Below are 26,594 nucleotides of genomic sequence, written 5' to 3'. Positions count from 1 at the left end.
GTGAAATTGAAAAAAAAAATGTTTTTAAATTTCTTCATCCAAATGAATTTCCAAGGCACAACTTCTAAAGCAATGTAAAGGGTCCAAAAATGGAATATTTCGTCCTATCCGTCCTATGTCAACCCCATGTAAAATTAATTGGAGATGATCGAAGTTTACACTACTTCCGGATTACAGATTGGGGATCCAAACTACTTTTTTGCTGGGCAGCAAAACAAGCGCCGCCAAAAAAGTAGTGAAAATGCTCTTTTTGTATCCGGAAGTAGTGAAGTAGCTACAAAGTAGCCTAAGCAAAGTTCTTAAAGAAGTCTTAAACATATTTGAAGAACACCTATGTCCAAAGTGGTAAATTTCATCAAAACGGAAGAAGAAAAAAAAATCATTAGCTTTTTACGTCAAGCATGTAATTCCTAGCGTAATTGGATGTGTTGACGGGACGCATGTGCTTGTTCCTTCAAATTTAAAAGCATTTTTAAATTAGGTACAGATCTGTGACCATGAGATGAGGACTCGGTAGTTAGATGTATGAAGGAACAAGCACCTATATTAATTATAAAGCCTTTATTTTCTAAAGATAAAATAATTTTTAAAGTATGTACAGATCTGTGACCAAGAGATGAGGACTCGGTAGTTCAATGCATGGCATTCATGGCATGGCACTACTCTTTTATTTTTTTGCTTTTGATTTGTGAATTTTGACCTGAAATTATAGAGAAATTATGCATTTTAGTTGCAACTCCCTTGATTTTTTTGGGGGAATTATTCCCAAAAAATGTCAAATTGTTATTTGTAATACCAATTTTTCCCCAAGGGAAAAATTTCACATTTTTGAAGATGGTTTAGAATAAGGGAAAAGAGAAAAATTCCCCGGGGAGGGTTCGTTTAGAATAGGGGAACAGGGAATAGGACAAAAATTCCCAGGGATTTGTTATTCAGAATTGGGGTATCAGTCTTTTGGATGTGAATTAAAAATATTTGGCCAAATAAATACTTTTTATAAAGTTTTTATGATTTGTAATGCATTCTAACGCTTGTCTGAAACGTTTGACCCAAAATATTTTGAAAATTAAAAGATTGTAAATCTTGTTGTATGTGAAACAATAAGTAAATGAATAATAATAATAATAATAATTTATGATGGCTAGCTCTTAAATGTCGCGATTCTTTGACCCATAGATTTTCGATTCGAACATATGCCGGAAAAAAGATCCAGAAGTTGTATATGTTAGGTAAGAAAAGGAAACAATTATAAAAGAGAGAGAAATAATGAAAATTGGACCAACATATCAAAAAAGACGTTCCAGATAAAATAAAATTTACGAAAATCTATTCTACCACGCTCGGGCCCCAAAATACAACGGTCCAAATAAAAATTTCAAAACCCTTTAAACCAAATGTTGGCATTTCTGGAGCAGACTTCATGGCTAAGGCACGCTTATTTTCCTTATCGGCGTTATTGCTCGTCGGAGGGTGTGGGGTCTTGCCAAAGTCAAGCTCGAAAAGTGCTACTATAAAACTACATTGTTCAATAAGCGTGCACACTAATAACACGAAAGGTGGTTTCCTTTAAATCCTAAAGTTCAGGAAGAAGATGTTATGCCCTGAAACGCATTCGCCCACCCAACCATGTCACCCCGTATCCACCGATCAATCCTGATAACTTCAAACCATTACCGTTCCCCCCTGAACGCTACTCCGGCGGAGTTACAAGCGGTGGCTGACATATCCCCTGGTTGTCGGCGATATATATAGGATCTATAAACTTAGCATATATTCCAGGAAAGTGGAGGGAAACAAAAGCCGTTTTCATACCTAAAGGTGAGTAGTAAGTTCGAGTTTAGATGCTAAAATCGTGATTTTTTCACTAAAGTGAAAACTAAATCAGTAAAAAAAGACAAATTTATACATATTTGTTGCAGATTCCATTATAACGTGATGAGGGATATGCCAAAGCAAATTTTCACAAAGTTTATATTTCTTAAAATGGATTTTAAAGAAAAGTAATCGTGAAAAATCACGATTTTAGCGGCTAAACTCGAACTTAATACCCACCTGCTAATGTTTTTGGAACAATCTGGTTGGTTCAACAGAAGAAAATAATCGAGAAGGTTCAGCGGTTAAAACTAGAAGTGCCCATTTGTAATAGGTACTTTTAGTTAATGTGGTATCACTGAATAGTCCATCGGGCTGCCACTTTAACCTAACCTAACCTACTCTGGTGCATTTAGAAATCAAACATTGAAATTGTACTTAGCACATAGCTATCGATTTCATAGCTTTATTCAAAGTTACAACCAGAAATAAATTAACTACCATAATTTACACTTAAATTCTTTATTTCAGATACAAAAATCATGCTACAATTATATCTATACTAAAAGGGCTTAAATACAAAAAAAAAAAAAAAAACAAGTAATAAGAATGTAAAGTAATGTAACCAAAATTTAAAATAAATCACTGCTAAAGCAAGTTAAGTTCATATAACAACAGTATATGCGCTCACATATATGTGCTAGATTGATTTAACATGTTAAATTCAAAAATCGTATGTTAAGTAAAAATAATTCAAAACACAAAACAAAATGAACAGAGTTCAATGACCTGTTTCCGAACAGGATGTTAAAATGACGTTGTATTGGTGGGAAAATCTACATTAAAAATAATCAATAGGACATAGCCTTAATTTTCGGTGTGTTTTCCTTCAAATCGTGGCAGATTGAGTTTGTAGAATGTTAAAGGCAAAACGAAATGCTTACCAGTTACCGGCGACAATGTTCATGCATGGATGTATGTCTGCAGGCATATATGTACCTCTGTTTGCCTGTACGACAAAAGAAGTCCACTGCAGGTATAGAAACTTATTTGCAGCAATTCTTATCAAAATTCTACAGAAAATCCAAGCATGAACAAGGTTTCTAGATATTGTTTGAATGTCTTTTAGGTAATTTTTCATTCCGAATACAACCGACTTTGAGTCATTAAATAATTGGCAACTAGTTTTTAAATATTCTTGTTAGTTAAAATAACAATCAATTGCAGTGCAACATTTATGCTGTTTGAGTTATGGATCAGTTTGGTTGTCACCTTCCTCAATTTAACACGAAAGTCTTCTGAGTCGCCCGTTTCGTTCGTTCGGGCAGTGTGTTTTTTTACTCTCCTGGATTTAGCGCTAGTTCCCTATGCGAAACAGCGAGAAAGGTCAATTTTATTTTATCTGGAACGTCTGTTTGCCTGTACGACAAAAGAAGTCCACTGCAGGTATAGAAACTTATTTGCAGCAATTCTTATCAAAATTCTACAGAAAATCCAAGCATGAACAAGGTTTCCAGATATTGTTTGAATGTCTTTTAGGTAATTTTTCTTTCCGAATACAACCGACTTTGAGTCATTAAATAATTGGCAACTAGTTTTTAAATATTCTTGTTAGTTAAAATAACAATCAATTGCAGTGCAACATTTATGCTGTTTGAGTTATGGATCAGTTTGGTTGTCACCTTCCTCAATTTAACACGAAAGTCTTCTGAGTCGCCCGTTTCGTTCGTTCGGGCAGTGTGTTTTTTTACTCTCCTGGATTTAGCGCTAGTTCCCTATGCGAAACAGCGAGAAAGGTCAATTTTATTTTATCTGGAACGTCCATATGCCTTTTTTGATATGTTGGTTTATAGCCCAGCTCCAATTTTCATTATTTAACTCTATTTTAAAATTGTTTCCTTTTCTTTCCTATACAACTTTTGGATCTTTTCTCCGGCATAGCTCGATTTCGTTGGAATTTGTAATTCGTTAAAGGCAGTGGTGCATTTGAATAGAAGCAGTTATCCATGGGATTTTGTTGTTTAGTGAATTCAGGGGTTTGGATTTCGGTCTAATACTGACCTATGTTATGGAATTCTTTGGTTATTTTCTGTTACAATTACTTTTTGGAAAATGTGTGTGTTATTGATTACATTTGCATCCAAATAATAATAAAATACCCAATAAACACAGGATGAGCGTTTTTCAAATGCAACAACTTTTCAGTTTGAGGGTAAATATAATTTTCAACATAAATTCAACTTGACTTGAAATAGCTCATCTTCAATACATCTTCAAATTGTTTGCGAATTACTTACAATTTGCTAAAATGTTGACGAAATCTTTGAAAAGGTGTTGAAGATAATATGAGAAAACTTTGACAAAACACTACCCTAAAATGCAACGAAAAAACCATGTGGTTTTCAATACTTATTTGTGCAACGAAGTTCGTGGTCTTACAAGAAATTAAAAAAATGGAAAATTTTAGACAAATAACCAAATAGTTTATAAAAATAGGTAAGTGAAAATAAAAAATGAAATAAAACTTTAAGGAAGTCACTAAATGTATATCTCTTTGCAGAAAACTAAAATCTTTAGATGCTACGTTCTTGAAAACATTAAAAAGCTGACCGATGAAAAAATGGTGGACAATTAACTGGAACTGCTTCAAATAGTTTATAATATTTGGTACGTCAATATGAAAAATTTAATCAACACTTTAAAGTCACTAAATTTAAATCTCTTTGCAGAAAACTAAAATCTTTGGATGCTACATTCTTGCAAACATTAAGAAGCTGACCAATGAAAAATGAGTGGCTTATCGACAAGAAAAAGTTTCCAGAAACATTACAAGTGCAACCAATTAAAATTGTTATAAACAACAAATTGTTGAAATCAACAACTTCTGGATGAAAATGTGCATCACATCGTCAGTTTAATTCATATGCTATTATCAGTTTAAAATGGATATTTTGTGAAATCAATTCTAACACGGGGTCCAGTACGTTCCTAATTTCAAATTGCCCGCAGGTTAATAAATTTTAATGCTGTTTTATGACACCAAAAGGAAGGAAATCGAATTATCAATGCAAAAGTGTTTACTAATAATGTTTAAGATATTTAAAGTTTTGTTGTTTGTTTTTTTTTTTGTTCTTATTTGTTGATATGTTTCATAAGATTATTATTTATCAATTGGTATTGTAGTGTATTATGTAGTGTAGTGTATTATTATATATTTTATTTTGATAAAAATGAATAAATTATACAAAATGCATAGAATTTTGGCTTTGACTTTCAATTTAAAGTGGGGATATCATTCATACAAATTTAGGTTGAAAAGTATTTGCAACGATGTTAATTTTGAATTTGACTCGCACCGAAAATTGTTTGACAAATTATTGAGTAGCGATGCATTTCAATTTGAGGATAACACTTGAGATATTATTGCTAATGTGTTGAATTTCACTGTTGAGGGTAATGTCTGTTTTTTGTTGAGAACGCGATTTTCTCAACAATTTCTCAACTTGAATATTACCCTAATCCTTTGAAAAATTGTTGAAATTTAGCATTTTTCAAACGTTTGTGTTTATTGGGTAGTAATAAAATTGGACAGAGTCAGAAACGATTATCGGAAATCTATATTGCGAGGATCAGCCATTTATACCTGATGAGGAAATATCTGAAGTTAATTTGATTTGTTGGAATTGCCAGGAGGCCGGACATCGTTATCAGGATTGTTTATCCGAACGTACGATATTTTGTTATGGGTGTGGATCGCCACACCTAGAAGCCAAACTGTAAGAAAGGTAATTCTTCGAATTCAACAAACTTTCTATCGACGGCACCCAAGGGTGCTACTTGAAACGGTCAAACACGGACTGCCAAGGAATTGAAGTAGAACGTGACGAGACGTTAACCGAATTTGATGAATCTTTAACCGAAGGTGTCAATTTTTCACCCAGGCAGGACATTAACCAAACCGGAAATGAACGACTGTCAGCCAATCCTGATTATTTTAGTTTGAATTCGGAGGATGATGTGGAACCTAGGCTTTGTTTTGGACCTAATCCTTTGGCCCCTTTTCAAGAGAGACTTAGGGATTATTATAGACTTTGCTTGGGCAGCAGGAAATTGAACTCTTTGCCATGTGCAGACTCATACACCGGGTGATACAGCTGATCTCAGGTCCGAGGTGTTTGTCTATCTGGATGATCTTCTTGTGGTATCTTCATCTTTTGAGCGACATATTACAGTTTTGGTGGAAGTGGCTAAGTGCTTGAGAAACTCTGGTTTAACAATAATCGTGCAGAAAAGTAAATTTTGTGCGGCAGAAATCCGATATCTAGGCAATGTTGTGGGGAATGGGGTTATTCGAACGGTCACGGGTAAAGTTTCCGCCATTACTGACATTCCGACACCGAGGTCTGTTAAATAAGTCAGACGGGTTTTAGGCATGTGGGGGTGGTACAGAAAGATTATTAGATCAGATTTGTTGAGGCACAAAAATCCTTTGAGAATTTAAAGTCGATTTTGAGCTCTGCCCCCGTTTACATAGCCATGATTTTTCGCAGCCTTTTTACATACACTGAGTTAGGGAAGGACACAGAGTTAGGGAAGGACAGCGGGGGTTTCGTGGATTTGAATTATACTCATTTTACATCTGAAGGCTATAAAGATTTGCATAGAAGGGGTGAAGCTAATATCCACCATATTCCTGACTTAAAAATAATGGATGGGTTTTTATATAGAAGGACGGAACACGGGCGAGTTTAGTGTCGAACCGAGTCCAATGACTTTATCAACTGACGTATTTTATTCTTTGGTGTTTACAATCTTAGTGTATAAGAACTTAGAAATATTATATTTTTTTAATATTGCTGAGTTTTGAATTTTCAACTTCAGATTTTTATGCCAAGCGATATTCGTTAACATTAATTTGTATTATGTGTGGAAGTGAAGTTTAGAATTACAAAGGATCAAAGACTTTAGTGATAAGTGTTATTCTTTAATTTAATTTTTAATTTGTATTGTGAAATGAGGGTTTGAATTACAATGGTTCAATGACTTGGTTGGCATAATTTTTATTTTGCAATTTTTTTATTCTTTGAAATTAATTCTTATTGGAGGTGTTGTTGGTTTGAGGGTATTGCCAACTGGGTAGACGTTACTCCTCCTTCCCATGATGGAAAATTCTCCTAAATTTTAAGTTTGAATTTAGAATTTTTTTTAATGCAAATTACAGTAGTTATTATTCTAATAATTAACAAACATATAATGGTAGTGTTTGAAATTATGCAACTATAATGTATTGTTTTATGGTTCTTTAGATCTTCTATTTGCTATACATTATTTATTTCCTGAAGTACTATTTCATCAATAGTTAATGTTTTTATGCTCTTGCTCAATGGTATATCGGGAGTTTTGATAAAGCTATCTTTAAATGATATATCATAATTCTTAACCCTAGAAAGCTTATCCTACTTAAAGTTACGGATAAGCTAATCATACGTCTGTGGGACGTATAATAGTTTGTCATTACGTGGACAAATTTTGTGAATTTTTGTTTTAAATTTTTGTACTTACACCGATTCTATATACAAATCCTTATCATTTAAACACGTTTTTGGCTAAACTTTTATTTTTGTGTAACGAGGGAGAGCGAAAAACTTAAAAAAACACATACGTCTTTCATACGTAGATAAGCTGTCTAGTGTCAAGTGTTAATTCATTTATTTGTATTTCACAATTACGGAAACTTATCAAATAATCATCCATGAGTGTAATATTTCTGTCATCACAATTGCTTGATAGTTTTGCATTATTCAAGATTTTTGCTCGATTTCAATTATTTCTTCTTCGGTATTTTTTATTTTTAATAAACATATAAAGATTCGATTTGTTCAGTAAATTTATATCATTTGTTTTACTATATTGGTATTGACAATTATTATTGTTGGAATATGCGAAGTATTTCGAATACGACAACCCTGACGTGACATTTATCTCTCATTTTGTCGTTTATCCTTTTGTTCTCTTTTTGTACTTTTTTTTATTGCCTGTTACTCTTTATTAGTCAGTCTTTGTGCACATCTCAACGAGTTAACTTGTCTTTTGAATTCCATTAAATAAAAGCACGCGACTAATTTGAAATAAAGACTTTTTATTTCGATTGAATGGCATTAGAATATCCAACAGGTTATGGGCCCAGAATGCCCATCGCGGTTTCATTAAATACGTTTGTCAATTAATCGGAATTATTTTAATTCGAAAGTTTTACTCGGACAAGGATAATTAGAATTTGCAGAAATGAGTGGAGTTACCGTGCGTATACAGCCATTGAGCGCCGAGAATTACGACACATGGAAGCTGCAAATGAAGGCGATTCTTATCAAGAATGACCTATGGGGCTACGTCAGTGGAACAAAGCCGATCCCTCCTGAGACGCAGACGGATGAACGTTCGAAATGGAAGGAAATGGATCAAAAGGAATGCGCCGACATAACATTGTCTGTAACGCCATCGGAGTTGGGGCTGATTACTGAGTGTACGACGTCAGCGGAAATGTGGACAAAATTGGAGTCAACTTTCCAGTCAAAAGGACCAGCGCAGCGCGGAAGGCAACGCATTGACCAAAATGAAAAACGGCGAAAAGGTTCGAGAACATTTAAATGATTTCTTTGATGCTGTAGCGAAGTTAAAAGAAATAAATGTTACAGTTGGTGACGATCTTTTGACGATTTTATTGCTGTATAGCTTGCCAGAATCTTGTGAGACGTTCAGATGTGCCTTAGAAACAAGAGACGAGTTACTAAGGGTGAAAATTCTAGAAGAAGACCAAGCAAAGAAGGCAAAAGAAGACAGAGGTGAACATAACGCTTTATACGTTAAAAATTCAAAATATGGGCAGCGCAGTAAGAAAAATGAAGATTCAAAGAAGAATGTCAATAAGGACAAGAAGAAGCATGGACGTTGTTTTAAGTGCGGAAAGCCTGGGCACTTTGCCAAAGAATGCAAGTCAAAGCAATCAAGTGAAGGCGTAGAAAAAGCAATGCACAATACAGTAGAGAATGCGATGAAAATCACAGATATGAGCTCGGAAAAGGAGAAATTCACGAATTTCAAAGGAATACAAAAAACGTTGAATTTGGCGAGTAAAGACACAACAGACATAGTGGGAATAGGAAATGTCAAAGTGTGTGTGAGTGAGAGAGGCAAGGAAGAGCGAATAAATGTACAAGAAGTTTATTATGTGCCAGAATTGAGAGCGAATTTACTATCTATCGCAAAACTAACGGGTCACCTTAATGAACGAGATATGTATTTGATGGTGAAGGAGAATTTGGTGCAAGGTATGGATTTTGGTTCGTCGGAAAAATTGTCACCTTGTGAAGTTTGCATAACGGAGAAGCAGACAAGAAAACCATTACCCAAAGCAAAGTCAGAACGAGCAAACGATTTGTTGGAAATCGTTCACAGCGATGTTTGTGGGCCAATGAGGGTGGCATCTCATTCTTCGGCGAAATACTTTGTAACTTTCACGGATGATTACTCACGATATTGTGAAGTATTTGTACTCAAACAGAAGTCGGACGTGTTGGAAGTTTTTAAGAAATTTAAAAATGCAGCTGAGACATTTACAGGCAAAAAGATAAAAGCATTACAATCCGACAATGGACGTGAGTATTGTAATAATGAGTTTGATGAGTATTTGCAGATGTGTGGAATTCGAAGAAGGCTGAGTGCCCCTTATACCCCACAACAGAATGGAGTTTCTGAACGCAAAAATAGAACGGTTCTTGAAATGGCGAGATGCATGATGAGGCATGCAGGCGCACCATCATCATTTTGGGCCGAGGCAATCAACACCGCCTCTTATATTCGCAACCGGTGCCCAACGAAATCTTTGGATGGGGAAATACCCTACACTTTATGGAATGGAAGGAAACCTTCTATGAAACATATCCAACCGTTTGGTACAAAAGCATATGTTTTGGTGAAAGACAATTCGAAAGGAAAATTCAATTCTAAGTCTGAATTATGTGTACTAGTAGGCTATTCAAATGAGGCGAAATCATACAGGCTATGGTCACCAAAGAAGCGACACATCATAATAAGCCGTGATGTAAGATTTTTAAAGGAAATGTATTTCAAAACTGAATACGAGGATATTTTCGAGGACGCCGATGATGATGCAAATGAGATGGAAGTATCACTGGAAAATAGTCAAAAAGGAATGAATTTAACAGACAACTTGAGCGAGGGTGACTTTGATTCTGATTTTAAAGGCTTCGAGGACTGCAATTTGGCAAATCTGGATACCACTACAACAACAGTCGAAGAGCGACTGAATTGAGAAGATGCAAATTTATGGCTCCAGGCCGTGGAAGATGAATATGTGGCTCAACTGTTGAATAATACCTGGGAGATAGTCGAAAGGCCAGATGATCGCAAAATCATAGGGAATCGTTTCGTATTCAGTACAAAAGCCAACAACAAAACGAAAGCCAGATTGGTTGCCAAGGGGTGCTCCCAACGTCCAGGGGAGGATTTCTTCGAAACATACTCACCAGTGGTACGTCAGACATCGATACGCTTAGTCGCAGCGTTATCAGCGAAGATGAGTCTTGAAATCCATCAGATGGACGTCGTCACTGCCTATTTGAACGGCGAAATTACTGAAGGCGTATTCATGGAGATTCCTGAAGGATTAACAACAGTTCTTCAAAAAGTAATGGAAGGCGGAATCATAGGATCAAGTAGATCGAAATCACAACGGGTGAAGGCCATTGCTAAAAAATGGCTAGACGGCATAAATACGTGTAAGAACCCTGTTTGTAAATGACCTGTTAATCGCTTCAAATAATAAGTCTTGGATCAACAATGTGAAGAAGTCTTTATCAACAACATTTGAGATGAAAGACCTAGGACCAGTAAGCAGATGCTTGGGTATTGAGTTCCAGCAAGACCTACCAAACAGAAAGATATTCTTAGGTCAGCGTGAATATGCAAAGTCATTGCTAGAGAGATACGGTATGTCCGATTGCAAAGCAGCACAATCCCCTTTAGTGGCGAATTGTAATCTTGAAAAGCCCAAAGTCCCTGATGAGGAATTAATGAGAACATACCCGTACCAAAATCTTATTGGTGGTTTGATGTATCTAGCGGTTAACACGCGACCGGATATAGCTTTTTCGGTAAACTTTTTGAGCCAATTTAACAACAATTATGACGAAAGTCATTGGCAAGCTGCCAAACGTGTCTTGTGGTACATCAAAGGAACTATTGATTATGGATTGTTATACCGTTTCGATGAAAAACAACTTTATGGCGTTGTTGATGCAGACTGGGGATCGAATATGGTAGATAGGCGCTCATATTCCGGTTTTTCGTTTCTAATGTCTGGTGCAGCTGTATGCTGGGAAGCTCGAAAGCAGAGGACAGTATCCCTCTCCAGCACAGAATCAGAATACTTGGCGCTTTCGGAAGCAGCAAAGGAAGCTTCTTACCTGAAGCAGTTTTTGGTCGAGATCGGATCGCAATGTGATTCCGTGAAGCTATATAACGATAGTCAAAGCGCTCAGCAACTTGCTACCAATTTTGGGTTCCATTCGCAAACCAAACATATCGATGTTAGACATCACTATATAAAGCAGAAACTTCAAGATGGAGAGATCGATATTGAGTATATGCCAACAGAAGATATGCCAGCAGATGTCCTTACGAAGGGGTTGAGTGTGACGAAGCACAACAAATGTATAGCAGCCTTGGGTATGACCAAAGCCGATGGTCAATGAAGTCATTCTCATTACTTCGAGGGGAGGTGTTGGAATATGCGAAGTATTTCGAATACGACAACCCTGTCGTGACATTTATCTCTCTTTTTGTCGTTTATCCTTTTGTTCTCTTTTTGTACTTTTTTTATTACCTGTTACTCTTTATTAGTCAGTCTTTGTGCACATCTCCATTAAATAAAAGCACGCGACAAATTTGAAATAAAGACTTTTTATTTCGATTGAAAGGCATTAGAATATCCAACAATTATAATATACTATACGTTGTGCCTTTAAAGTTATTTCGAAATTGTTTTTATATTTTATTGGAGTAATAAATGATATCTTTGAAAATACAGTTTTATTAGGAACTTGAAGGATAAATAATATTTGATTTTCTTTATATTTTGCTACAACCAATTTTGTATACTGAAGTTTAAAAAAGTTTACGTCGAGGGATTCAATTTCTTGTATTGTAAACATATTATTAATCATTATGTTATTGTTAGCTGCTACTATATTATTTTGGATGTGTTCAATTTGACCAGATAAAATTTTAATTTTTAGCAGGGTATCTACATACAAAGTTTGAGATAAAACATTGTTGTTATTCTTATCGATGGAATTGAGTCTATCTAAATTCTTTGATTAATTTGATTATTTGATCGTCTATAGTATTTTGTAACATTTTAATAGTTTTATGCAAATTAGTATTTATAAGTATGTTTTTGTTAAATCCTTCAATAAGATTGTGGTTATTTTGATCTATTTTGAAGGTGAGTTTCGATGTTGGACCTATCTTCACCATCCATTGTGCCAGCTATCCACTTCAAACCTGAACCTAGGATGTTTGCTAAACCACTTTTGGTTCAGTGTACTTGTATAGTGTAAAATTTGGCTTTGACTCTATTTAATTTTGTTTAAAAAAATTTTTGTTTGACAATATTTTTGTTTGTTCTATTCCCGTTTCTATGTTTTCTAAGTGTTTTCAATTTCTTTTAAGTCTATTATATGTAAAATAATGGTATGGTTTTTGACAAGTTGTACTTCGTCTAGTTTTATTTCGACATACCCATTGTTGTTATTGTTGATTAGTTGGATCGTTAGTATTCCCATTACTGATAGAAGCATCATTATAAAGATTGGGGATAGTAGCATCCAATTGGCCTGCAAATTTAGTTTTTCGTTTAATATTAGAAGGGTGTATATTTTTGAGTAGAAGTTTTTTGTATCTTGGTTAGTATTTATGTCTTCTTAAAGCTTTGTAATTTTTACATATCCTTCATGATCAGTTTGTGTTATGTACTCTCTATTTTCATTCCTCTTTGTGATGATTTTTTCTTTCGCGGTTTTTAATCTACTAATATTTTTATCTACTTTACCTTCTAATGTCCATGAGTCTTTCTTTGGTGGTTGTGTGTATGGAATTATTATACCACTCAATGCATTTAAAAATTCTTTCTTGAGTTGACAAATCTGGTTTTTGTGCTTCTAAGGTTCTAAATTTTTCCGATAATGTGTTGTGTAGTCTTTCTATATCATTTCACCACACCAACAATAAGGTTTGGTGAAATGCACTTCTATATTTTCTGTTCTAAATAATTCCTTTATATTGAGTTTAATTCATTGTCTGTTACGAATTTCTTCGGTTTGGATCTAAGAGAAAAATACATTCCATTTGTTCTACTAGTGTTTTGCTGTTCTTATCTTCTAGGTATAATACTGTAGCGTATTTAGAAAATTTATCAATGAAATTTAGAAAGCTATGCCTTTTATTTGTATAAACGTCCATGTGGATTATTTCATTTGAATCTGAAGGGGTTTCCGTTATTGCAAACTTAGGTTTAATTGGCGACCTACTGTACTTTGCTTTGTTGAAAATGTCACAATTATTTATGTATTTTTGTATGAAATGATTTAAATTTTTGTAGTATAATTTTGTTTTTATGCCTTCAAAGTTTTCATTTATACCTGAATGTCCAGTTTCTTTTCTATGATATTTGCCGATTTGTTTGTATAATTATTCTTCGCTTTCAATATCTTTCCCCCTAAAAACTACATCTAGCAAATTTTAAATTTGTTCCAAAGTTCTATAAGTCTTAATTGTACTTTGTTGTAAAGATGATCAGACAATTCGGTAAAAAATCCTATTCGTCCATAATTGTTTTCAATATCATTAGATTTAATGGAAATTTTCTTATTATTGTTTATACATTGAAGATCTTGTGTTTTATTATCGGTTGATATGATTTGCGTTCTGAATCTGTTGACTTCTGCTGCTAAAATCAGAAAAGGATAATTTTGATCCGATTCTTGCGAATGCATAGTGGCGGATGCACTGAAATTATCATGATTGCCTTGAGTATCTTCTACAGCTAATCACCCTTATTCCTGAAGTCGCCCTCGCCGTCGCTTTTTGTCGCTTTTCGTCAGTCGCCACTAATTGGTATTCCGTTCGTCGATATATTCTGCTATCGAAGAACATCGGTATTCCTGGTGTCACTTTTTGTCGCCAACATCGTCGCTTTTTGTCGCCTTTAAATTTACCAGCGACGAGTTTAGTGTTTAATTTTTGAAGAAGTTTTTTAGACTTTATTAATCGAACAATTGAAAAATAAATGTAAAAAATGGAAATTGGTAAGAGGTAAAGTGACTAATCTTCAACAATTACAAAAAAATTGGAAAAATCAGTATATATAGCAGTTATGGTCATCACATTCAAATCATAGAAAAGAACACTGTACAATTAAAGTAAACGTGTTGATTTGATTATTTTTAATAGAAATCCTTCAAGGCCAATGTATTTTATTTAGCACCAAACTTAGGTAACAATTGTGTCGAACTTTGAATGATCCTTGGACACATAATGTCAACGTCGTTCCAATTGTATATGCCGGATGTTGTTATTGTCCTAATGTAGATATCTAAATCATTTCCCCACTCAAATTTATCATTTCACCCTTATTCCTGAAGTCGCCCTCGCCGTCGCTTTTTGTCGCTTTTCGTCAGTCGCCACTAATTGGTATTCCGTTCGTCGATATATTCTGCTATCGAAGAAAATCGGTTTCATGCTGTCGCTTTTTGTCGCCTTTAAATTTACCAGCGACGAGTTTAGTGTTTAATTTTTGAAGAAGTTTTTTAGACTTTATTAATGGAATAATTGAAAAATAAATTTAATAAATGGAAATTGGTAAGAGGTAAGTGACTAATCTTCAACAATTACAAAAAATGGGAATAAAAGGAACTAGAGATCAGCCATTAGATGAGCTAGACTGACTCCACCGATTTAAAACCGGTTGGAACAAATGATTTGTAGTTTAATGCCTTTGAACTTTAGAGAAAATTTGTAACAAATGGTAGAAAAGCTGTAACTATTATTAAAAAAAATCTATACTGTTCAAGTATTTATTCCAGCTTCCACTCTTTGAGGAACTCATGTTCTGAGCTGACCACCATAACAAATCTATTGACATAAAAATGAGCTATTTATACCACATTGATCTGTATATATAGTAATTATGGTCATCACATTCACATCATAGAAAAGAAAACTGCACAATTAAAGTAAACGTGTTGATTTTGATTTTATTTTTATTTTAGAAACTCTTCAAGGCCAATGTATTTTATTTAGCACCAAACTTAGATAATGTAAATCATTTCCCGAGTCAAATTTATCATTTATTATTTTTAAAGCAAATAATTAAAATTCAATTTTGCACATCAGCTGATTGTTTTCTTTCACGATGATCCTTGTGCCATTGATCTCAGCGTCGTCGCCATTTTTATAGTTTTGGAAGCTTTTACTGTCCTTGAATATATATCCACATTTTTTCCCGCGTCAAATTAAATATTTTTTCTTGATTTGCCGGCACAGAATTGCGTCACAAATAAAAATATTTTAAACCGAAAAAATTAAAATTAATTTTTTGCACATCAGCTGATTGTTTTCTAGTGATATCGGCCTTTTATTACCGAGTATTGTAATTGGTACAAAATGTAATCGTCGTCTCGCCGTCGCCACTTCACAGGAATACCAAATGAATGACGAGACGACTTAAAAGCGACAGACGACAAAAAGCGACGGAGAGAGCGAGGGCGACTTCAGGAATAAGGGTAATTACCGAGTATTGTAATTGGTACAAAAAGTAATCGTCGTCGTCGCCGTCGCCACTTCGCAGGAATACCAAATGAATGACGAGATGACTTAAAAGCGACAGACGACAAAAAGCGACGGCGAGGGCGACTTCAGGAATAAGGGTGAATATTTATCCGATTGTACCGTTTTTTCTACTCATGAAGTCCGCTATTTTATTTTCCTTTCCTTTAATGTATTTGATTTTAAAATTATATTCTCCCTGTTTTTGTAACCATCTTTGGACTTTTGGATTTAAAATTATACGGTAAAATTCAGTATATGCCGAAAAGCCTTTTGGACAGTTTAAGTTATCTTCCCAGCAAAAAAATTTGGAAGTTATTCCAAAGGCACAACTTTAAAAGCACTTCCAGAAGATCTACTCCCAATGATGTTCTTTATTTTAACTACACAGGAAGTTCTTTTCATTTAATTTTTAAAAACATGTTTTTTTTTATATTTTAATGGGTAATTTTAACTTTTTTTGTTTCAAATTTGTTAAAAACAGTATAAGAATTTATAAAAAGGTACTCATTATATAAATTTTGCCGAAAAAAATCTAAGTCCAATCTGAAAAAATTGTGAATTTTTGAAAATATTTGAGGTCAAACGTTTCAGACAAGCGTTAGAATCCATAAAAATTATAGAAAAAAAATTATAGGGCCCAAATAAATTTGACAAACATTATTTCCCTTTGTTGGTTAAGCTACACTTGTAGTTTAGTCAATGCATGGTTTTAAGCTGAAATCAAAAACAACAACAATTATAAAAAATTATAAAAATTATTTATTTGACAAAATATAATAGAATTTTTTAATTTACATCCAAAACATTGAATTCGGATCACACCTAAAGAAGTGATGCAAACTCAGTGCACCGGCTGTTGGAATGGAGGACTTCCGTCCTCTGACAAGCCCATGTTAAATTCATCGCTTTTGCGTCAATTTTGCACCACTTCCGTATCCAAAAAGAACATTTTCATTACTTGTTTGACGACGCTTTTTTGCTGGGTTTTTATTTTACCCATCTTTGTTGTCTTAAGATGTGTTTTACTAAAAGCTTCCTGATTTAACGAAGCCCGCCTGAAGGCGGGATTGGGTATTTGAGGGTTAGTATCAGGGCTGTGGAGTCGAGTCAATTTTGCTGGACTCCAGCATTTCTTATTAGCCTTGACACCGACTACGGAGTCGACTCCACATGGTGTACCTAAATCTCATTTTAACGGTATAGATATTAAATACACCGGTATTAGTATTCTATTTTGTCATATGTGTTTATATGTTCTAAAGAACCTAATTTTAAATTTTGATACGACTCGACGACAAATCTCAGCATTTCAGGTATGTAAAGAACTCTACATTTTAATGTAGAGTTCTAAAATGGTGAAACATCGATTTATAAATGGTCTATCAGTTATGGACATTAGAGGCCATTAATTTAATGTAAAGAATTTCGAGTGGCTTTGATGAAACAAAAAATCTCCCTAAAGACCGGCTCAGATGGCACGTTGGCAGAGGTTTAATTTAAAATTACAGCTTCCAAGGACATCGGTTGTATATGGAGATTTCTCAAGTAATTATCTCCATATACAAAATCTGGGCCGACTGGAATTTAGTTATGGATACAATTGATCTATTCAGCCCATATTCTAGAAAAACCTACTTTTTATATCAGAAAAGTTTCAACGGAAACGCGGGAATTTTTTTTTTACTTATAGCGCCATCTCTGATGCTAGTCCAGAACGTACGAACCGATTTCCACGGTTTTGCATTCGTTGCAAAGGTTTATAGATATAGAAACTTCAAGAAAAATTTCAACGAAAAAGCGGGAAAATCTTTTTTACATACAGCGCACATTACAAAAAATTATAATTTGAATTAATCGTATTTGCTTTTGCTATAAAATAATTTCAGTTTTTCAGATGAATTGTCATTCAATAAAATATATTCGGCAATGTCTGCAAAAGTGATGTGCCACAGATTTATGTGACAAACCGGAATTGTGTACACTGTGAAATTGTAAAAAAATAGTGAAAAAAGAACTTAATCATTTCCTAACATTTCAATTGGAAATCATCAAATCAATTAGGTGTATACATATATTGGAATAACTTGAAAACGGTTAACCATATTAAATTAAACAAAAATCGAAAATCCCAAACAATATTCTCTTTAAGGGGTGCTTACATTGTTTTTCAATTTTCCAAGTATGTTTAGAGATATCATTCAAGTTTTGAAAAAATCAAATATTTAACAAAAAAACAACAAAAATTTTGTTAATTAAAAATTCCTAAAACTTAAAAATGGATAAAAATCACAGTTTTGGTCCAGAAACAGTTAGTTAAATATATTTCGAATAAAACGAGCTTTATTTCGTTATAATCGGTGCACATCTTTTGATTTTGTTCACGATTTACTGAATTGATATAAATCGCGATTTCCATACAAACATAACATTGTCTAATGTGTAAGTGTTTGTATGTAAAAAGTTACTTTTTTGTGATTCTAAGAATTAAAAAAAAAATAAGTAATAAAAACAGATTATATTATGTTTATGGTTGCAGTAGCAAACTAATAACGCCTATAAATTTTATTGTTCCTTTATGAAAAAAAACTTACTTTCATTCTTTTCCGAAGACGATGAATTTGTTTATTGTGCAGATGTTCTTGGTTTAGTAACATCGATGGGATAAAAGGAGTATGATCTAAATGACGATGTACTTTTTTTATTCTTCAGATGTTCCTGGTTTAGTAACATTGATGGGATAATTTGTAATTAAATTATTCTTGCCGTCACAAAAGTTGAAAATTTGGAATGCATTTCCAGTGTCACAAGTGAACTTCGAATGTTATTAGATTTTTTATTTACCATTTGAGTGGGTACTTTCAATAATGATGAGTGTTCCAGATTTACGAGCATTCGACACCGTTTGTCAAGACAGTTTGTCATAGATGACCATGTTGGCAGCTGATCTTTTTTGAGCTTTGAAGTCACAAAATAAATCAGAAGTCCGTCCGCTATTTCATCTTTCTTGCACATTGTTCCATGAGCCCTCATATGTGCGTTCAGTTTGTCGCTTAGTTGTCGAAGACTTGAGGCAGAAACCTTGGTAGCAGGCTTAAGTGCAAATATGTCTTTAATATGTGCCTGAAAGTTAAGAAGCAAGTTATCAAATCTATTTTTAACAATTTTATAGCATCGTCGTAGCTTGCGCCCGATGTTTCCAAAGATGGAATTGCATCCAGCGCAGATCCAAATAAACATGGACGGAGATGCCGGAATTTTTCTAGTTTTGTAATTTCCATTTCATTAGCTACCACAGTGGTAAACATGGCAAAGAAATCGGGCCAATCAGTATATGCGCCGCTGAACTGGGGAAGTTTTAGCTCAGATAATCTGCTTCTACGTACAATTGGGGTTCACCCAACGAAAATTGCCGAAATGTTGATGATGGGGGATGGCATGGAGCGCTACGACTTGTATTTAACATACGCTTAATTTTCGCTTTGACTGCGAAGAAGGATGTTACAAATTCTGAACGAATGGAGTGGTCCACATCACTTTCGCCACTTTCTTCGAGGGATACAATGGCCTGATCGAAACCAGAATGTAAATTTTCGACATAATCAAGGCGAACGACAAGATCTGAATCATCCATATTATCTAATTCTTCTGGAGTCAAACGAGCATTTATATTGGTAATATTGGGCAATTTTGCTTGCACAGTGGTTTCTCAAAACAAGGAGTATGATCCAAATGACGATATCTCTAAAACGACTTGGGAAAATTTAAAAACAATGTAAGCACGGCCATAAAAACTAACTTAACTAACCATAAAAAACTAACTTATTACTTACAAGTAATCAATTCAATCCATTAGAAAGTAAGTAATCAATTCAGTAAATCGTGAACAAAATCAAAAGTTGGGCACCGATTGTAATCAAACAAAGCTAATTTTATTCGAAAAATGTTTAACTAGCTGTTTCTGGACCAAAACTGTGAGTTTTGTCCCATTTTTATTTTTTAGGACTTTTTAAAGAACATTTTTTTTGTTAAACATTTCAATTTTTTTTTTCAAAACTTGAACGATATGTCTAAAAATACTTGGAAAAATGAAAACCAATGAAAAGACGGCTTAAAGATAATATTGTTTGGGATTTTCGGATTTTTTAAAATTTAATATGGTGAACAGTTTTCAAGTTATTCCAATATATGTAGCGGAAGTGCCTTAATTTTTAACATAATGGTACATCTCGAAAAATCGAGCTGATAGAAAAAAACCAAGTGCAGGTTTGGATTCACCGATCCAAATAACCTTAATAACGATATTCAGTTCTTAATCAACAGAACCATTGTTCCCTTGTGTAATTGAAGTAATTTTGCTTTCTTGAAAACGTATCTCATTGATTTAACAGCCTATTTCTGATATCCGAACAAAAGCAATTGCGAACGAACGGTAGTCACTCACTTTCGTCTAGATTTGGGTTTCTCTAACTTCCTTTCGTTCGTTCGCATGGCTTACGACTGTCAAATGCTACCATTTATGATATCCGAACGAAAGCAATTGCGAACGAACGGTAGTCACTCCCTTTCCTCTAGATTTGGGTTTCTCTAACTTCCTTTCGTTCGTTCGCATGGCTTACGTTACTGTCAAATGCTAACATAACCAGATCTCAATTATTTCAATTACTGGAAAAAGGCCCATACATTTTAAAAATTATTCTCCCCGCGTAGAGAGATATGTATACGTATTTCTATATTTCTACAATAATTAGAGTTCGGTTCTCCTTTTAATGACTGTTTCATTCGAAATATATGTGATTGTTCTTTTTAGACTTTCCCTTAAACGGCCTGTATGGCGGTTATATTAAGAAAAATATATCGATATAAACCACTTTTATCACATATGTGCTCTAAAAGCGTTAATACATTTATCAATTATTAAGTTTATTCTTAATTATGAATGCATTTTTCCACAAAACGAAAGGTTTGTGCAAAGTGACTGGATTTAACATTTCTGATCGACAAAATGCGAACCAATGGAGTTAGAGAAACCCAATTTTAGTGGTAACGTTTCGTTTTCGTTCGCATTGTTTTTCGTCTCACTTGTCGTTTAGATAGAGCTTAGAGAAACCGAAATCAGCTGATTTTCGTTTTGTATGCGAACGAACAGCAGAATTCGGATATTAGAAATACACTGTAAATATATTTGTTATTCCTTTAATAGATATATATATATTTAAATGTGCGAAAACCGTTATATAAAGTGGCATATAAAAGAATTCGCTTAACTATTGAATTTCACACATTCTTCAAAAAAGTTGTGCATCTATGGGTGTGGACTAGAGGTGTGCACGTGACACGAAATTGTCGTGACTCACGAAAATTTTCGTGGCTCATGCGTGAGTCACGCTCATGCCAACGGCGTGAGTGTGCGTGATTAACAAACCCAAATGTCGTGCGTGAGCGTGAGTCACGAAAATATTATCATTATCACGAATTATCACGATTATCACGAAAAAAATCCCGCTCACCAACAAAACGCTTAATGCGCTTTACAGACTATCAGCTATTCTGGACAACAGTGCTCGTGCACTGCTCGAACATATCCCATATATTGTGCACATTATAAGTTAAGTCCGAAGGCATAATCGATACTGCTGCATGTTTATGGGATCGATAACACATTTACCGATTATTTAGTCATCGCCGACAAGTCGTATCGATCCGACACACTGTAAGATTCTTTACAAACACCGACATTCCGTCCGGAATAACTGATAGTTTGTAAAGCGCATAACAGCCTATTTCAGATATCCGAACGAAATCAATTGCGAACGAACGTAGTCAGTCACTTTCGTCCAGATTTGGGTTTCTATATCTTCCTTTCGTTCGTTCGCATGGCTTACGTTACTGTCAAATGCTAGCATTACCAGATCTCATTTATTTAAATTTCCTGAAGAATATCCATACATTTTAAAAATTATTTTCCATAAAATTCAATCTGGCATCGCCGTTCTTTTGGCAAATTTTTCCCGCTTCTGATATTTGGTTTAGCTCAATGATTTTTTTTAACAAATTAGCCCGCGTAGAGAGATAAGGATTTGTATTTCCATATTTCTAAAATAATTACAGTTCAGTTCTCCTTTTAATGAGTGTTTGTTCGTGTTAGACGGTATCTATGGCAGTTATAAAGAAAAAATAGATCGATATAATTAACTTTTATCACATATTTACAATAAAAGCTTTAATCAATTTATCAATTATTAAGTTTTTCCTATTTATAAATGTCTTTTTCCACAAAACGAAAGGTCTTTACCAAGTGAGTGGTTTTGACATTTCAGTTCGTCAAAATGCGAACGAATCGAGTTAGAGAAACCCAATTTTAGAGCTTACGTTACGTCTTCGTTCGCATTGACTTTCGTTTCGAATTTCGTTTAGACACCACTTAGAGAATCCAAAATCAGCTGTTTTTCGTTTTGTATGCGAACGAAGACTAGAATTCGGATAGCAGAAATAGGCTGCAAGAGTTAAACTCATTTACAATTTTAGTGACACCTTGGATGTGGAGAGTGTAATAACGCACTCGATTTTAATAACGCTCATGTTTTCAGGCACGTCGCTAAGGCAAATTACTCAAAAAATTGTTCGTGAGTCACGACATTTTTCGTGAGTCACGATATTTGTCGTGAGTCACGGTATTTTTCGTGAGTTACGACAATTTCGTGCGTAGTACAAATTTTCGCTTCGTGAGTGTGCGTGAGTCCTACCAAACAATATCGTGCGTGAGTAAACTATTACTCACGTCCACATCTCTAGTGTGGACTATAAGCGATAATTTCTGTATATGCTTTGGAGGTCTCATACATTGCCTCTTGCATTTGCCATCCATGTAGTCTTATTGTATTCTTGTTCAAATAATTTACAATTAAAAACATATAGTTTGCGCATTCGTAGAAATTTTAAGTTACCATTATATTGTTTTTCAGGTTTCATTTGTACGGAGGAAATGTTCACGGTATATTTGATGAACTTCAACCGGAAAAAAAATTATCACTACGATGGCGATTGAAAACATGGCCTTCAGGACACTATTCAAACGTTTTAATTGAACTAGAAGAGCAGGTAAGAATTGTTAATTTCATGTATATTGACGTTCTTTAAAACGGACATTTGGAAACATCTAATTGGGACTGTTCTAAAATCTAATTTTGTTTTCAAAATACGGAGAAGTCGAGTTCTGGATTATAAATTTAAATATTTTAATATTAAAAATTAATTTTTGGCCTCTAATGATCAGGTCAGATTACCGAAGTAAAAAAGGTAAAATTTTGTGACATTTCATTAAAATAAATAATTGAAATAGATTCAAGCAAAATAATTTGAAATCAAGTTAGTGACATTACAAACAAAAAACACAATTTTAATCTATAAGTGAACTTGTTTCCAAAAACGGTTCCTCCTAAAGGTATTACCCGTTCAAGGCTAGCATCGGCAAAAATATTAGTGAAAATTGTGGAAATTTTTATAAAAACAATCCTGCCAAGAAATATTGAGACATAGATAAGCATAGTGCATCAACGATCGTCCACACTACAACCAAAAAATATACAGTCCACAAATAACACCGCTCTACCACGACCTACGACTTTGCCTATACAAAACTTCTCACAGCAGAAACTCATGACTTTAACTACCAACAATGTTAAGTCTAATCGACATCGTGATCGCATCACATTGTCAACTTTATGCGATGATAGCCGACCTTCGTCCATACATCATTCGTAAATTAGCCTAGTTCAAAATCCAAGTCACCAAGAACAAGAATCTAAACCAACCGAACGACGACCTATTCAAATGTCCATCATAGATTTTTCTGGACATGAACTCAGATAATCATCCAACTGAGCAGAAGTTCTTTCCTCACTCGTAAACCTAGTTTAAGATAAAAATTGCAAACACCGACTTGTAATATGTAAAGAAACACTACGTCAGTCGCATAGCATATTAATATTATAAGTCCAGTTTTTAATTAATGATATTCATTAATCAAAAATTGCCTATATTTACAGCATATTTGTAGATAGTTTACTAGTTTGTCAAGTATTTTTATAACTTCCTCCATGCACACCGTTGGTTTCCCAAATATGACAGTTCTATATTCTCTGAGGACAGGACATATTCCCAAGAAATGTTGAAGAGTCACAATATCACGCGTATTGCATAGCTTACATGTTTTGTTCTGTGCGTTAGTATCAAATTTGTTATACCCACGAGGAATCATTCCACTACGAGCTTTAAAAATCCATACAACCTTTTCGTATGAGTACTTTTCATTTAAATAATTTTGAGCTTTGCTTGAGTTCAAATATTTATATAACCGTAGACTTTGACCACCATGTTTTCTTTATTCATTCTTTTGCTGTTTTATGTTACTTATTAAATTTTGTGAGAATAATTTCCAGTGCGGTAAAGGGGATATATGTGGCCATGGCAGATTAACAGCAACAAGCTTGACGAAATACTACCCCAGCAACAAGCTTGATGAAATAAGCCTCTTTGGGAGTCTTTTTTTGTGAGTAATGGAACAGAGTTTCTGCTATATATTTCAAATGTATTTCAGAGTATAATTTGTTTGTCTTACGTTTCTAGCGTTAATATATAATAAGGGTATAACTCTCAATATCTGTTTTAGAAAATATCGCTGTACCATATTAATTTCTTCGAAGTCTGAAAACCCCCAAACTTGTGCTCAATATGTCTGGATTGATCGGCAGACAGCAAGAAACAATCTAACAGGTTGGCTGATAAGTTCCCGGTCTAACAAAGAAAAACACATTTTTTGTCAAAATTCGTTTTTATTATTCAACATAGTTCCCTTCAAGAGCGATACAATGATTATAACGACCTTCCAATTTTTTGATACCATTTTGGTAGTACTCCTTCCTTTTGCCTCAAAATAGGCCTCAGTTCAGGCGATCACCTCTTCATTGCAGCCAAATTTTTTTCCCTGCGAGCATCCTTTTGAGGTCTGAAAACAAGAAAAAGTCGCTGGGGCCAGATCTGGAGAATACGGTGGGTGGGGAAGCAAATCGAAGCCCAAATCATGAATTTTTGCCATCGTTCTCAATGACACTTTTTTCTTCTTCATATGGGGCCGCGATTTCGACCTTCAAACGCTCCAATAACGCCATATAATAGTCACTGTTGATGGTTTTTCCCTTCTCAAGATAATCGATAAAAATTTTTCCATGTGCATCCCATAAAACAGGGGCCATTACTTTGCCAGCGGACTTTTGAGTCTTTCCACGCTTCGGAGACGGTTCACCGGTCGCTGCCCACTCAGCCGACTGTCGATTGGACTCAGGAGTGTAGTGATGGAGCCATGTTTCATCCATTGGAATCATCAACACGTTGTTGTTTTTGGTCAAATGTGAGCTCGCGCGGCACCCATTTTGCACAGAGCTTTCGCATATCCAAATATTGATGAATGATATGACCAACGCGTTCCTTTGATATCTTTAAGGCCTCTGCTATCTCGATCAACTTCATTTTACGGTCATTCAAAATCATTTTGTGGATTTTTTTATGTTTTCGTCGGTAACCACCTCTTTCGGGCGTCCACTGCTTTCACCGTTCTCCGTGCTCATTTCACCACGCTTGAATTTTGCATACCAATCAATTATTGTTGATTTCCCTGGGACAGAGTCCGGAAACTCATTATCAAGCCAAGTTTTTGCTTCCGCCGTATTTTTTCCCTTCAGAAAACAGTATTTTATCAAAACACGAAATTCCTTTTTTTCCATTTTTTCACAATAACAAAAGTTGCTTAACAACAGACTCTATCTCACAAACTAATTGACTTACAGACGTCAAATTTTGACACGAATCATTTGAAGGTTGGTACTATATAAAAATAAGCATTTAATACTAGCGGCGCCATCTATGTGTCAGACCGGGGACTTATCAGCCAACCTGTTAAACTTGACATTCACGCTGATATCCCTATAAATTTTTTCCATGTAGCATTAATTGCATTAATTGCATTTTTTGCTTCATTGTTTCTATTTTTCACATGCTTAATTAATTTCATTTTTGGTGTAAGTTTGACCCCCAAGTATAAAAATTCATTTGCTATTATTATTTCCACATATAAAGAGTGAATAATAATAATGGTTATAGCAGACATCCTTGTTTTACTCCTTTATTCGTTTCGAAGTACTCGGAGAGTTCTCTATCGTTCCATACAGCTGAATTAGTTTTGCTGTATATTTTCACTATTAAAGTAATTTATGTGATATACCCATTCGGAAAAGTTTATATATTAGAGGTTGCCTTGATATATTATGAAATGCGATTTAAAAAATCTATAAAAAATGTATATACTTTCTTCCTCTCTCTTAGTTTTATGTTAACAATCGCACACAGGTTGTAAATCTTATCGATTGTAGAGTATATATTCCGAAATCCAGCTTGGTATTCGTTTAAAATTTCATGGTTTTCCACACATTTATAGAGCCGTTCAATTATTAAACCCATAATTAATTCCGATGCACAGTTCATACAGGGTCAACTTTTCCACTTGCATAAATATTATTATATATTCTTATTTTAAATTTAAAGAGTTTACCTATGAAGACTAGAACAGATTCTAAATTTATAAAAACCATTTTTGTTTGAGTTTTAGAGAAATCATAAACATCTTTTGTAAGTATGCAAAAAAATTATAAAATAACGCCTTGATTTGAAATCTAAATTCTGTAGATTTTTACCCCCATTATTTAAAATGATTGCGAAAAGTAAAATCTGGAAATTTTACATTCAGTTTCGAGCAATTTTCATGATCAGTGCACTCTCTGTACCCTCAAGAAGTGAAATCGGTCTAACCAAATGGATCAATA

The 26,594-nt window shown here is 34.3% G+C and overlaps 1 protein-coding gene and 1 long non-coding RNA gene across 2 annotated transcripts in view; both read left to right on the top strand.

Annotated features, from left to right (window-relative positions):
• The window catches only part of LOC142239786 (activator of 90 kDa heat shock protein ATPase homolog 2), a 71,465-nt gene extending 47,984 nt beyond the window's left edge, over positions 1-23,481 (top strand). The window contains exons 3-4 of the mRNA XM_075311554.1: positions 22,683-22,818; positions 23,308-23,481. Coding sequence (XP_075167669.1) covers positions 22,683-22,818; positions 23,308-23,481 — 310 coding nt within the window. The remainder of the gene's footprint in view (positions 1-22,682; positions 22,819-23,307) is intronic.
• On the top strand, positions 1,947-5,070 carry LOC142238191 (uncharacterized). Its single transcript, XR_012722675.1, has 3 exons — positions 1,947-4,308; positions 4,373-4,479; positions 4,542-5,070. It is a non-coding gene; the product is annotated as an uncharacterized LOC142238191 (long non-coding RNA).
• Positions 23,482-26,594: the final 3,113 nt, after the last annotated feature.

Source organism: Haematobia irritans, chromosome 5 (genome assembly GCF_050003625.1).
Source record: "Haematobia irritans isolate KBUSLIRL chromosome 5, ASM5000362v1, whole genome shotgun sequence".
NCBI lineage: Eukaryota > Metazoa > Arthropoda > Insecta > Diptera > Muscidae > Haematobia > Haematobia irritans.
The sequence above is the reverse complement of the archived record's forward strand: the minus strand, read 5'-3'. Positions and strand labels throughout refer to the sequence as shown.